General features: G+C 42.8%; 1 protein-coding gene across 4 annotated transcripts in view; it reads left to right on the plus strand.

The window, feature by feature from the left end:
* The first annotated feature begins 1,739 nt into the window (after nucleotides 1–1,739).
* Nucleotides 1,740–15,406, plus strand: part of lrp8 (low density lipoprotein receptor-related protein 8, apolipoprotein e receptor) — a 121,706-nt gene continuing 108,039 nt past the window's right edge. For all 4 annotated transcript variants that reach the window (XM_063063968.1, XM_063063969.1, XM_063063971.1 and 1 more), the window contains exons 1-2: nucleotides 1,740–1,887; nucleotides 2,359–2,478. In XM_063063968.1, coding sequence (XP_062920038.1) covers nucleotides 1,836–1,887; nucleotides 2,359–2,478 — 172 coding nt within the window. In that variant the 5' untranslated portion in view covers nucleotides 1,740–1,835. The remainder of the gene's footprint in view (nucleotides 1,888–2,358; nucleotides 2,479–15,406) is intronic.

A 15,406-nucleotide genomic window follows, 5' to 3' on the forward strand; every position in this document is an offset into this window, starting at 1 on the left:
CTCTGGTCCTAGACTCTCCCAACATAGGAAACATGCTCTCCACATCTAATCAATTAAAATCTTTCCCCATTCGATGTTTCAATTATGCACCCGTTATTCTTTGGAATTCTGGTGAATGCAGACCCAGAGCCATCAAGCGCTCTTCATATGACAAGCCATTCAATCCTGGAATCATTTCGTGAGTCTCCTTTGTACCCTCTCCAATTTCAGCACACTCTTTCTAAGATAAGGGGCCCAAAACTGCTCACAATACTCCAAGTGAGGCCTCACTAGTGCTTTATAAAGTTTCAACAGTACATCCTTTGCTTTTATATTCTAGTCCTCTTGAAATGAATGCTAACATTTCATTTGTCTTCTTCTCCACAGACTCAACCTGCAAATTAACCTTTAGGGAATCCTGCACAAGGACTCCCAGGTCACTTTGTGCCTCAGATGTTTGAATTTTCTCTCCATTTAGAAAATAGTCTATCCTTTTATTTTGTCTACCAAAGTACATGACTATACACTTCCTGACACCGTATTTGGCCTTCTACTTCTCTGCCCATTCTCCTAATCTGCCCAAATCTTTCAGTAGCCTCCCTATTTCCTCAAAGCTACCTGCCTCTCCAGCTACCTTCGCATCATCTGCAAACTTTGCAACACAGCAATCAATTCCATCGTCAACGTAACTGACATATAATGTAAAAAGAAGCAGCCCCAACACTGACCCCTGTAGAACACCAGTATCAACGGGCAGCCAGCCAGAAAAGGCTCCCTTTATTTGGCTCCAGCCAATCAGCCACTGCTTTATCCATACTGGTCTCTTTCCTGTAATACCATGGGATTGTAGCTTGTTAAGCAGCCTCAGGAGTGACACCTTATCTAGTCTTCTCTGCCATTTGATCATGGCTGATATTTTAAAGCCATTCTCCCCCTTGACAACCTTATTAATCAAGAACCTTTCGATCTGTCTTAAAGATATTTTTCTCCACAGCTGTGGCAAGGGATTCCACAGATTCACCCCCTCTGGCTGAAGAAACTCTTTCTCAATCTACGAGATTGATAGAGCAGGAACATAACTTATATTCTCACAGTGCTCTAGATCATTCAGCTCAACACCCTTTTTCATTACTTTGCTCCAGTCTTAGCTGCTGGGGAAAAAAAACGTGCCTGCACCTGTTTTTCTTTAATAAGGCATTCATGGATCCTGTCTTTTGATCATTTTGAAATAACTTAAATCCAAAAATTAAGACCTACTTTTTACCAACATTGAAGTTGCTTTGTCACAATTTTGGCGATTTGCCGAATCTATTAATATCCCTTTGTATTGCAGTCTTTCTGTTGACACCTGCAATACCACCTAGCCTTTTTTTTTGCTGCCAGCAAACTTGGAAATGTGGGTTTCTATTTCATCATACCAGTGTTTGGTGAGTTGTTTCACCCCTAAAACATATCATTTGGGGTCGTGAACAATCAATTAAATTTCCTAATTAGGTCAGTGATTTGCCGTCTATTCCTTGAGATTCCGATTCATGTAATATTCCCACATAGGAATTTTATCACATGCCTTCCGTGTGCGTTTAAATGACAGCCGCAAACATTGGGCTCGGAGTGGGTACGGGGAGGCAGGTCACATCCCAGTGAATTTTGTCGTTCGATCCTGTTGAATTTCTGCATTCCCATTCGCTTAACCTGCGCTCCTGCTGCGAAATCGGGAATGTGATGTGATTGCGCTTTAACTTTACGTTCCTCCTTCTAGTACTTACGTCAGGAGCTGCCGTTTGGCTTCGCTCCTACGAGGGACAGTGCTGTTCAAGGCGAGAGGTTGCAGCGTCAGGGGATGAGCAAAGGAGACAATGTGGATTCTTTCGTTTGCGTTGTTATTATTGAATTTGCACGTGCTTGAAGGTTAGTACATGTGTTTTTAAAAAAATAAATCTTAATAGGTATTTTGGAATTGACAATGGTGGGTCATGTTTTCATGCCAGTCCATTGAATGTGATGGTGTTTAGAGTTGAAATAAATCGGCATGCCGAAGGGTATTGATTTTCATCCGTATTCTTTCCAGCCAAAACGCTAGAGTAAACGTGTATCCGATTCATTGCCAGTTTTTTTTGGCTTTAAAATATTTTGGTAATTAACACTTGCAGTTTTTTTATTACAGCTGCTGAGCAGGACAGCTATTTCCTGGTATAGTAATTTTTTTAATGAATGATATGAGGTTTTAGCAGTATTGCCTTACCAGGAGCTACTTCTGGTGGTAGCTCGGTGCGGGGCGCACATCGTGTATTTTTGCATTGCTATAGCTGGGTTTTTGTTTTATTTTTTTGCACTGTTTGAACCGTGTAAATAAAAACCGATCCCCACCCCGCCGTTCAGGTACTCGGCTGCACTGTGACGAGGGTCAGTTTCAATGCAAGAACAATCGGTGCATCGCGTTACTTTGGCGCTGTGATGGAGACGACGACTGTATGGACAACAGCGATGAGGACGACTGCCGTGAGTACCATCAGATTATGAAATGCCAGTGGGAAGTGAGGTGGTTTAACACGTTGTGGCCCGCAGCCAAGGTGCTTGGTGAATTACCCCAGACTGCACTGGGACCAATCAGGCCCATTTGGCAGGGCAACACATGCCCACCACCGGCTGCTTCGCTGTGGGATGACAGTAACTTTACCCGGGTTGCGTTGTAAATGAGCGGAAATGTGTCGGCTTGTGTTTCGAAGCAAGGCAATATAGTCGTTGGCTGGCGATGGAACAGCAGATATACCACGTGGCTGTAAACCACCAATAGGCAATGCCAGTTTAGACACGCCTCTTTACCTTTTAAGCCCCGCCAGTAAGGTGTAGTTCATTCATTAAGTGTAAGGTCAACTCTTGGATGACCTGGGAGGAGTAGGAAGTGTGTGGCTCCAAAACTGCATGATTCGTGTCGCTTACATAAAATACAAGCGGAGCAAAAACAGAATTCGTGCAAAGAAAAAAAAATTAACACGGCAGTAAATTGTTCTGGAGCAGTGGCGTTCATTCTTAAACTTTTCTCTAGCATTTTACATCATCGCCAAATCAGCCATGCCGTCGCGGGACCCAATCGAGTTTCTCAGGGACGGCAGCTAATTCAAAGGAAGGAGTGCGTGTTGGTTCGTTGCTCACTGGTCAGTGTTGCTTAGTTATCAGGGAATTCAAATGTCATATTCAAATGGAATATAAACCTTCATGAAGAGTGGCCCGTATCTGTTGTGTGTTTAGTGTGGAAAAGAAGGGAGAAAATTTAAAGAGCATATTGAGTTGGTGAAATAGAGTAACACACAAAATGCTGGAGGAAATTAGCAGTGAAATAATGTTAAATTATCGGAATAAGAAATTTATGGTTCCCTAACTAAAAAAAAAGATTGTCCATTATAGCAACAAGAATGCTGATTTTTTTTTTAGCAATGAGCACAAAATGCTGGAGGAACTCAACAAGTCAGGCAGCATCCATGGAGGAGAAAAAGCATTTTTCCCTTGTTCTTGCCTACCATCCCACGAGCCTCTACTCTCCATAACCTTCACCATGTCCAATAGGATCCCACCACTAAGCACGTCTTTCCCTCCCCCTCCCCACTCCACTTTCTATAGGGATCACTCTCCACGTGGCTCCCTTGTTCACTCATTCCTCTCCTCTGATCTTCCTCCTGGCAGTTATCCTTGCAAGTGTGACAAGTGTTGTACCTACCCCTACACCACTTCTCTCACCACCATTGGGTTCCCCAAGCAGTCCTTGGGTGAAGTGACACTTCACCTGCATCTATTGTATCTGTTGCTCCTGATGTGGCCTCCTCTACTTCAGAGAGACCTGGCACAGATTGGGGGACTGCTCTGCCAAGTACCTTCACTCCATTCGCTGCAACGGACGGGATCTCCCAGTGGCTACCCATTTCAGTCCTATTTCCCATTCCTGTTCTGATGTGATGAAGCCAAACTCGGGAGCGCCACTTCCTCTCTGCCTGGGTAGTCTCCAACCTGATGGTATGAACATCAATGTCTCTAACTTCTGGTAATTTCAACTACCACCCCCCCCCCCACCATCTCTTCTTGACATTCTCAATTCTAGTTACCTTCTCACCCTAAACAAGAGAAAATCTGCAGATGCTGGAAATCAGAGCAACACACACAAAATGCTGGAGGAACTCAGCAGGCCAGGCAGCCCAAACGTCGACTGTGCTCTTTTCCATAGATGCTGCCTGGCCTTCTGAGTTCCTCCAGCATTTTGTATGATACCTTCTCACCCCTTCTCTTCTCACCTGCCCATCACCTCCCTATGGTTGCTGTCCTCCTTCCCTTTCTCCCATTGCCCTCTCCTGTTGGATTTTTTCAGCCCCTTACTCCTTGTACCTATCCCCTTCCAGCTTCTACAATCAAACCCCCTTCCCCACCCACTTGGTTTCACCAATCACTTGCCACAGCTTGTGCTCCATCCGGTTACACCCCCTCCCCCACCTCATTCTGCTTCTGCTCCCTTCCTTTCCAGTTATGATGAATCATCTTAGTCCAAAATGTCAGCTATTTATTCCCTTCATAGATGTGACCTGAGTTGCTGAGTCCCTCCAGCAATTTGTGTGTGTGTTGCTTAAGATTTCCAGCATCTGCAGAACCTCTTGTGTTTATGAATTGCTGAATTTTTAAGTGGTGTGAGACATGAGGAAATATGTCTGAGTACTTGGGGTGCTGAATCTTTTAGAATTTAGTAACCTGGATGCTCGGTCCGGGTTGTTTTTGGGGTAAGGTGTGTTTGAGGTGGAAGACCAGTCAGGATGTTGAATGATGGAGTAGATCTGAAGCCCTTAATGGGCTGATCTGCTTAGGTTTTCGGAATGCAAGACTGATTGCCGGGAGATTTGGGTTGCTGTGATTGAGTGTGAGTAAAATCAAAATGTTTGTTTGTTTTTGGCGTCACAACTGTCCAAAAGCTTCATGTCCACTTTTAGTAATTTCATTTTAAGCCCAAGTGCAAATTTTCATTCCCTCATATATTCTACATCTTTTAAAAGTGTTAAACCATTTGTTATAATCACTCTTTTTGTAGTAATTTCACATCTCCCCACTACTGTATTAGATTTCCCACTGCTCATCTTTTACTTGATAAGTATAGCTTTGTTTTTATTATTTTCCTTGTTAATCTTCTCTACTCTGCCTTTATTCTTCTGATCATACGACAACCAGAACTGTATGCAGCTCTAAATGTGATTGACTCAAAGTCTGGTGCAACTTTACTATGAAGTTCCCAGCTTTTCAGTTTTTTAGTAATAAACCCTTGTGTTTTGCTTCTGCTCATGAAGTGCAATATTAGTACTCCAAAGGTCTCTTGGCTCCTCTGCCCCCATCAGGACTTGAAGTTTCCAAATAAGAAAATTACCTTTCTACAAAATATACTCCCTTTTGTGTTGAACAGTTGCCAACGATTTATCAATTTGCATGTTTATTAATGTCCTTGTGAGCTTTCTCATCCCACTTCAGTATCAAGATTTTGATCCTGACATCCAGATAACTAAAGTAAATTGTAAACAGCAGCGGACACAGCACCGATCCTTGTGGAATACCACAATCCATTTCCTCCTCTGAACAGCCCCCATTTGAACAGTTCCCCTTTTTGGAACAAATGAACCACCTATTCTGCTGGCACTCTGCATTCTTCAAACTTGAAAGTAGGACTTGGACAGATTAGGAGAACGGACGAAGAAGTGGCAGATGGAATATAATGTAGGGAAGTGTACGGTCATGTGCTTTGGTAGAAGGAATAAAGGCATACACTATTTTCTAAACACAGAATTCAGAAGTGAGAGGACTTGGGTGTCCTGGTGCAGGTTCCCCTAAAGGTTACCTTGCGGGTTGAATCGGTGGGAAGGAAGCCAAATGCAATGTTGGCATTTGGAACTGGAAATATAAAAGGACTGGAATATAAAAGAAAAGGTGTAATGCTGAGTCTTTTTAAGGGATTGGTCAGACCACATTTGGAGTAATGTGAGCTGTGTTGGGCCCCATATCTAAGAAAGGATGTGCTGATGTTGGAGAGAGTCCAGAAAAGGTTCATGAGCATTATCCCAGTGCCAAAAGGGTTAACATATGAGGCAGGAATGATGGCTCTGGGACTGAACTTGTTGGAGTTTAGAAAAATAAGGGGGGGTGGATCTCGTTGAAGCCTGCCGAATATTGAAAGGCCTATATAAAGCAGAGGTGGACAGGGTGCTTCTAACAGTGAGAGAGTCTAGAACCAGAGGGCACAGCTTTATAATGCAAGGATGTCCCTTTAGAAAAGAGATGAGGAAAAATTTCTTTAGCCAGAGGCTGGTGAATCTGTGGAGTTATTGCCACTGATGCCTGGGGATGCCAGGTCATTGGGGATATTTAATGTGGATGCCGATAGAAGGCTAATTAATAAGGGCATCAAACTTTACAGGAAGGAGAATGGGTCTGAGAAGAAAAATAAGTCAGTCATGATCAAACTGTGGTGCGGATCAATGGGCTGAATGGCTTAGTTCTGGCTCCCAGGTCTTATCCTCTTATTATGAGGTACATTTTGGAATTTCTTTTGAAATCTAGATAAACTGCATCCACCGAATTCCTATTGACTGTCAGTCATTTTTCAGATATAAAGGCTGCAGTTAACATACAAGTAATCTTCTGAGTTAGAGTTTGGATTTCAGTGATTCCAATTGCTGAGGACTTAACATGGATTTCTTGAGCTTTTTTTAAAATAAACTTTGATTCTCAGGACAAATTTAAAATTCTGCACGTTTACTTCTAATCCTCCCTGCTGAAAGAAAAATCATTCTGCAGAGAGCCATGTAATGTTCTCTTTTATCTCTGGTTTTCATTAATTGTTAAACACTGCTTTCCATTCCTTTTATGAAGAATGCTTTTAGTTTTTGGTTTTAAAATTATGAAATTGCATTGGCCCGATTGGCACCCATATTCGCTGTAGAGTCGAATAAACTTGGCCCCTATTGAGTTGAGTGAAGTACCATATTTCTAGTCTCCTTGATGCAATTGTGCTTATTGATCTGTTGGTGGTTGTCCATCATGTCCGGCGACGATAGGAAATGTGTGTGGGAGCATTCTCGTGGTGGAAAAGGCGTTGCACTGGGCCAGTTCGCTCTCTCGAATGAAGTCTGGGTCTAATTGTATGAACAAGCGTCACAAACTGGGGTCTTTGGATTCAGTGGATGACCCTGACATCTTCTGTGCCTTGTCATGCCCTTTGCTCTCCACGGAGCGATGCAGTACACTCTTCCTGGCCATTGGATCCCACCGTAGATCTCATCTGCCCGGTCCATTGGAGCTGATTTCGTATGCTAGGGCAGGCATGTTCCTGTCTCACTGAGGTATGAGGCTGCTGGCTACCTTCACCTGGTTTAACCCGTCTGTCGAAGTGGTATGCCCAGGGTGTGCCCCCTGTCGCACGCAAGCAGCTACTTGGAGCCATGGGTGAGAGCTGAGTGTCTGGTGGAGACCAAAAGGGGGTGAGCTGCCCTGGAATGGACATGACAAGCCCCTTCACCCTCCCTGACACCCCAAACACCCCAATTGATCTGTTACCTACCAAGTTAATTGATCTGTGTATTTACCAGGGATATTGGAAAGAGGAATCTGGGAAAAGGGTTCAATGCCGGGCTGTCCGATACCCCCTGGTGAAATTTCCTTTGACCTGCTGAACCAATACACTAAATTGGATTAGCAAAAGAAAAAATCCCGACCAAAGCCTGGAGAGTTAAGAAACTGCAATTGGTCTGTGACATGGGAATGTACTACTAGTGTTTATTATCCAGGCACCTGAATGAAATGTTCTTGCAGAGAAAAATCGAGCTTGACTGCAGCGCCTTGCACAGCTGCAATAGCTGTCCAAGTTATGTATGAAGGATATTCAGTGGGATCAAAGAAGTGGCTGTCAGCATGGATAGTACAGAAGGGTAAAGCAGGGAAAAATAATTCTTTACATTGCACTAATTAATCTTCATATGATTTATAAAGTAGGCTTCCTGACCCATAACATCTGTGCAGGTTGGAAATATTTTTGAGTTTCATATGTGATTTTTGCATGTCACCTTTATTCTCAGTACACACGCAAGTATTATTTAATACGGTGAGCATTTTTGCCTCTTGCAGCTTTTCAAGCACTGAGTTCCAAGCGCCTGTATCATTCTGAGTGAATGTTTGTTTACCCATTTTCCTCTTTAGTCATTCCCATGCCTCTACCTGGCTTTTGACCCCTCTGATAAAGAATAAAAGTCTTTCTTAGTTTAACTGGTCTTCAGCTTTTTTTAACATACAGATTTCATAGTTCTCAACTCAGTCGCCCATCAGTTTCCTGAATCAAAGCAAACAACCCTCACTTGAATCCGAGGGGGGCCAATATCTTTACGGGTGGGTTTACTAGAACTGTTGGGAGTTGTTTAAACTAATATGGCAGGGGGATGGGAATCAATATGGTAGAGTTGAGGATGAGCCAACAGGTTTACAAGTAAATGATGGGGGTAATATGAATGTAAGGAAGCCCAAGCCAATGATTGGGTACAAATACAGACAGTGCAAAGATTTAAATTGTACCACAGAGGCAAAGTTCAAAAGGGTGAAGAATGCAGGACTGAAGATGCTGTATTTAAATACACGTAGTATTTGGAATAAGGTGGATGAGCTTGTGGTGCATTTGGTGATTGGTCAGTATGACATTGTGGGCATCACTGAGGCATGGCCAATTAAAGGTTATAGATGGGAGCTTAATATCAAAGGATATATGTTGTATCAAAAGGACAGGCAGGAAGGCATAGGTGGTGGTGTGGCTCTGTTGATGAGAGATGGAATTCCATCTTCAGGAAGAGGTGACATAGGGTCAGAGAATGTTCAATCTTTGTGGGTGGAGTTAAGTAACTGCAAGGGTGAGAAAACATTATGAGAATCATATATAGGCCTCCAAATAGTAGCCAAGATGCGGGGTTGAGATTGCAAAGGGACAAAGAAGGGTAAACTGTATAAAACAGGATACAAAACGTGTTTTCAGTTATATAAAGAATAAAAGGGAGATGAGAGTTGATATCGGACCACTGAAAAATGATGCTGGTAAGGTAATAATGGGGTTGAAGAAATGGTAGATGAACTTAATGGGTACTTTGCATCACTCTTCACTGTGGAAGACACTAGCAGTGTGCCAGATGTCCATGAGTGTCAGGGAGCAAGAGTACGTGCCTTTGCTATTACAAAGGAAAATGTGCTAGGCAAACTGAAAGGTCTTAAGGTGGATAAGGCACCTGGACTAGATGGACTACATCCCAGAGTCCTGGGAGAGGTTGCTGAAGAGATAATGGATGCATTGGTCATGATCTTTCATGAATCACTTGATTCTGGCATGGTCCCGGGGGACTGGAAAATTGCAAATGTCACTCCACTCTTTAAGAAGGGAGGAAGGCAAAAGAAAATAAGATAGATAGATAGATATACGTTATTAATCCAGAGGGAAATTTGGTTTCGTTACAGCCGCACCAACCAAGAATAGAGCGTAAATATAGCAATACAAAAAACCCCAACAATCAAACACCAAAATGCAAACTATGCCAGATGGAAAATAAGTCCAGGACCAGTCTATTGGCTCAGGGTGTCTGACCCTCCACGGGAGGAGCTGCACGTTCGATGGCCACAGGCAGGAACGACCTCCCGTGCCGCCAAGTGTTGTATCACGGTGGAATGTGGCCGAAGTCCAACAGTAAGGAGTTCAATATCCAGTCTACAAACACGTTCCTCGATCGTAATATGCCCCGGATTGCACCATCCGTTGTTAACCAGAACAGTAAGCACCCAACTCCTTTATGCTTACCGCTCTCAGTGCACTTCCGGTCAGCCGGAACGGTGTTACCCACCGAACTCCTCTTCTCCAAAAGTGTCTGTTGTCTCGACCCGGTCCTCTTTCCTCAGATTTGTGATCCCCCTCTGTGTGTTTTCCTCTGGATTTCAGCAGGTGTATCTGCCGCTCTGTTTGCTAAGCCGGCTGGTATTTGCTGGTCCGTGGAATACACAATGCGACCTTGCTTCTATCCCGTGTGTCGGGATGTAACCATTTCCAGCACTAAAGAAAACCCAAATAAAACTCTCTCTACCAGCATGTTAGAGAGGGCGCAGCTTCGACGTGTTACCGTGAGAGAAAAAAAAATACAAAAAATAACGTAAATTAAAAGGTGAGAAGAAAGTAAGAATAGATCAGAACGGCTGTGCCAGGCTGCATGCACGGCCGGCGCATGCGCACAATTAATAGGCCAGTCAGCCTAACCTCGGTGGGTGGGGAAAATGTTGGAGCCCATTATTAAGGGTGAGGTTTTGGGGTGCTTGGAGACTAATGATAAAATGAGTCAAAGTCAGCATGGTTTCTGTAAAGGGAAATCTTGCCTGACAAATCTGTTAGTTCTTCGAGGAAGTAACAAGCAGGGTGGAAAAGGAGAGGCAGTGGATGTCATTTATTTGGTTTTTCAGAAGGCATTTGATAAGGTGCCTTACATGAGGCTGCTTAACAAGATAACATCCTATAGCATTACTGGCATAGATAGAAGAACGGCTTTCAGGCAGGAGGCAGTGAGTGGGAATAAAAGGGGTCTTTTCTGGTTGACTGCCAATGACTAGAGGCGTTCCTCAGGAGTCGGTATTGGGACCGCTACTTTTCACATTGTTTGTCAGTGAATTAGTTAATGGAATTGATGGCTTTGTGGCAAAATTTGCTGATGAGACAAAGATGGGTAGAGGGGTAGGTAGTGCTGAGGAAGCAATGTGATTGCAATAGGACTTAGACAAATTGGAGGAATGGGCAAAAAAATGGCAGACAGAATACAGTGTTGGGAAATGTATGATAATGCATTTTGGTGAAAGAAACAGAAGTGCGGACTGTTATCTAAATGGGGAGAAAATTAAAACATCAGAGATGCAAAGGGACTTCATGCAAGACTGCCAGAAGGTTAATTTACAGGTTGAGTCTGTGGTAAAGAAGGCAAGTGCAATGTTGGCATTCATTTCAAGGGGAATAGAATATAAAAACAAGGAGATAATGCTGAGGCTTTATAAGACACTAGTCAGGCTGCACTTTGAGTATTGTCAACAGTTTTGGGCCAGAAAGGATGTGTTGTCATTGGAAAGAGTCCAAAGGAGGTTCACGAGGATGATTCTGGGAATGAAGGGGTTAACATATGAGGAGAGCTTGGAGGCTTTGGGCCTGTACTCACTGGAACTTAGAAGAATGTGGGGGGAATCTTATTGAAACCGACCGAATGTTGAAAGGATTAGATAGGGTGGATTTGGAGAGGGTGTTTCCTATGGCGGTGGTATCGAGAACTAGAGGGTACAACCTCAGAATAGAGGGGAGACCCTTTAGAACAGGTATGGAGGAATGATTTTAGCCAGAGAGTAGTGAATCTGTGGAACCCTCTGCCATAGTCATCTGTGGAGGCCAAAACCATGAGTATATTTAAAGCGTAAATTGATAGTTTCCTGATCAGTCGGGGCATCAAAGGTTATGGCGAGAGGGCAGGTGTATGAGGTTAAGTAAGATCCAGGATCAGTCATGATGGAATGGTGGAGCAGACTCGATGGGCTGAATGGCCTAATTCTGCTCTTATGTCTTATGGTCTTATCCTAAACAACAGAAAATGCCAAAACTTCTCTTTAGGTCATTTAGTACCTGTGAGGAGAGAAAACAGTTAATGTTTAAAGTCATTGGTTATACCTTGCTTCCTGAAGATAAAAACTTGAGCTTGGCAAAATTCTAGTTTTGTTTTTCACCAATAAATGGCAATTTTGCCAAACTCTTGTAGGTCATTAAAAAGAGTTCTTCATTGCTAGTAATGGAAAGTTAATGTCTGTATTCCTGTAACACTAATAAAAGATGTGATTTTTTTTTTGAACTTTTTAATCTTTTTTGTATGGATTTAATATTATTCCCAAACAAATGAAACTGCATTAATTGATTATGATTGATATCTACACTTATTTTGTCTGGAACTTGGTTTGTAAATAATGTTTATTGATTCTTAACCACCTTTCTCCCCTCACCCCCCAAAAATCCGTAAACCAAACCTTGCGAGGGTCTGAATCCTCAATACAAGTCAAAGTCTAAAATGAAATTGTTTTATTTGTTGAAATCATTTAAAAATAAAACTTATTTTTAAGGAGGCTATAAACACTGCTGCCCCTGTAGAGAAGATATTGAGTTCAACGGCAAGTTTGCTAAATGATCTGTCTATTCTGGATGATTTCAATCCTCTTATGACTCTGTTGAGGTGACCTAAATTTAATCCTTAAATCGCCTGCAGTATGACCTCTAATTTTGAAATTAATGTATTCTAATATAGGGCAATATAAACCGCATTCATTATCATCTTAGGACGGGTAATTAACTTGTAGCATATGCTGTGCCCCTGTATGTGCAAGGTAGGTTGCACGTTTCCTTTACACATGACAAAGGAACTGTCTGTGATCCCTCCCACAAGCATCAGTGCCATGATCCCTGAAATTTTCCACACTTCCTAACAACACCCACCTCTCAAAATTCCCAGATGCATGGCACAAGAAGTCAACCCCTCGTATTCCACAGATACTTTAAATATCTAATCCTTAGCCTCCTGATGAATAAAACGTGAGAGGACTTTGGCTGTGCACTGATACTTTCAGTGCTATAGAGCTCCTGGTCTTCCAGTTCCAGCACTCACGGGTACATGGACTCCCCTGTCCATAGAGGGCCTTCATTTGGGCTTCACACTACTGCATTGAGAATCTGGTGCAAAACTCTACCTTGCCTGCTGTTTGCTATGATGGTGTGAAATTCAAAAGCGTGTAGAATCTCTAATTGTGAAATGAAAAGAGAAAATATCAGAAACACTCAGCTGATCAGGTAGCATCTGTGAAAAGGGCATCTGTTAATAATTCAGGTCAAAAGTGCTTTGTCAGAACTGCTGATAAGGCAATTCGAGAGAGCATGGAGTAGGCAGAAAGCCTGCTACCTGAAATTGTTGAATTAAATGTTGAGTCTGGAAGACTGCGGCAGCCCATACCACAAGATGAACTGCAGTTCCCCAATTCTGCATTGGTCCTTACTTGAACTGTGAAAGAGTCCAACCTGTCTATTGAAGTAGGGTTGAGAATTAATGTGATAGGTAACTGGAAGCTCAAACTGTCCTTGAAGACGCTACACAAGTTCTCTGCAAAGCTGTCACAGGAGCTGCACACGTTTTCCCTATTGAGGAAGAGCCTGTACTATGAGTGCATTTTGCTAGATTTGAAGAAGTGCAGGCGAATTGCTGCTTCACCTCAGAGGACTGTTCGAGTTCCTGGATGGTAGAAGGATGGGTGCTGCCTCTCTTGAGGTTTCATTGTTCGGGGAATAACTAGTGTAGATGAAAGAGTGGGCTGAGCAATTAAGAAGTGAACATCCCTTTGGAAAGTAATGTCTGATGGTGTTGTCTTCCCTAATTGGGGCTTCCCCTCTACATGTTCCAGCATTTGAATTTCTTTGTTTTCTTTGTAAATTTTCTCACTAATCTATCAACTGGGTGATTCCAACTGTTTATCATTACAACACTAGTGTAGTGCTATTGGAGATATTCCTTATATCGTATGCATTATTTCTAACTTTCACCTCAAAATGAACGTAACTTCTGGTAACCCACCTCCACACCCCCCCCCCCATTCCCCCTGTAAACTCCTCAGTTTGTTTTTCCACATTCTGGTGACCCTCTTTCTCTCCTCCTTCCTCATGACCCCCCCATCACCTCCCTCCCCATCTCCCCATCTCCTTCCCTTTATCCCTTGGTCATCTGTCCTCTCCTTCAGTTCTTTACCTTTTTCACCTGTTATCTCCTAGCTTCTCAATTCATACCTTTTTATTCCTGTCCTTCCCCCTCAGCTGAAGTGCAGCATTTTCCTTTCCACAGATGGTACCTAACCTGACTTCCTGATTTATTTATTTATTTATTTATTTATTTTTAGCTCAATTTCCGGGCTGAGTCTCCTGAAAGGAAGGAGAGATGAGCAATGAGCATCCAGCTCATCTCTCAGGAGGTGGTGATGGAGATCATCGGATCCTGGTGTTCTGACAGAATGTACAACTGGTGATGCCTGTCCCCAACAATGTTCAGCATTCGCTGTACCTGCCAGTGTGCAACAATAGGGCACGTAATTTCATGCTGAATAGGTGCACTGTTTGGCTCAGACAACCCAACCCCCACCCTCGGGGACGGCCTCTTCACAACAAACAATGGAGTAATTCACGCTGGGCTTTTGGCAGAGCAGTGTGCCGTAACAGGGAGGGCAGGGAAGTGTTACCACTCTTCTGAGCACTAAGTAGTGTACCTGTATGTTCAACACTTGAATGAAATAAGTGGCGAGTGTTCTCATTACTTGAGCTCAATTTGATAATTGTAGCACAATGAGAATTAGTAACAGCATCACCCCAGGAATGCTGCAAGTTAAATATGACAGTTGTTTTTCACTTTAAGGGTGTGACAGTTTAGCTGCTGCCTCTATGTTGATTAGATATAAGTGCCTGTTTTACTAACCCAGTGCACGGTGTACCATTTCACTGAATTATTATTTTAACCAGGTTTGTTGAAGGGAAACAAGTGCCAATTTGATTTTAATGATTTGAAGCAGTAGTCTGATACTTAGCTGAAACTGTTTGAAGGAGTTTTTCCTGCTGCTGCCTTGAGCAAACAACCAGAAAGGATCCGGGAGCTGGCATAATTTTAACCCAGTGCATCTGATGAGAATAGTGAACCATTGTAGCTCCTGGTATATTTGACATGCAACAGTTTTTGATTACCTTGAGACTACCTGCTAGGCAGTTGGGGCCAGATAGAAAACTCTTGTTCTGATGATGTCATTGGCATCACAGTGTGTGTACGTATGCTTTTTTTGAAAAAAGAACTTTAACTTGGCAAAGTTTGTTGGGTGTCTGGCTGCTGAATCTGCAAACAGTGACAATGGAGCTCTGATGTGACGGGCTTATTGTTAGGTTTGGTCTTGGAAGCCACAAATTTCTTATTTACAAAGTCCTCTTGACCAAGGGCTGATGTCAGTCCCTCATGATTAAATCATTTTAATTTATCTGTCACATTTTATAATGAAATAAACTTGTATCTCTTGTATTTGCCTTTCTTCACCTTTTTTCTTGTGCTTTTCCTCTGTCACATTTTAGATAATGTTCCTATTCTAAAACAACACATCCCTTTTGTAGCAGGATGAAAATAGGATTTTACTTTGCCCCTTGCAAGGGATGATCCTGAGTAAGGTGGTGGTGATGCTGCCCTGGAAGTCCATCTTTATTTCGCAAGTGTTTAAAAACCTCCAAGCAGATTGTGTGATTGACTTTTTGATCATTCATTCCTCAGTTGGTTAGCACGTGTTGCGAGTGTAAGAATTTTAC

Source organism: Mobula hypostoma, chromosome 12, assembly GCF_963921235.1.
Source record: "Mobula hypostoma chromosome 12, sMobHyp1.1, whole genome shotgun sequence".
In the NCBI taxonomy this organism is placed as follows: Eukaryota; Metazoa; Chordata; class Chondrichthyes; order Myliobatiformes; family Myliobatidae; genus Mobula; species Mobula hypostoma.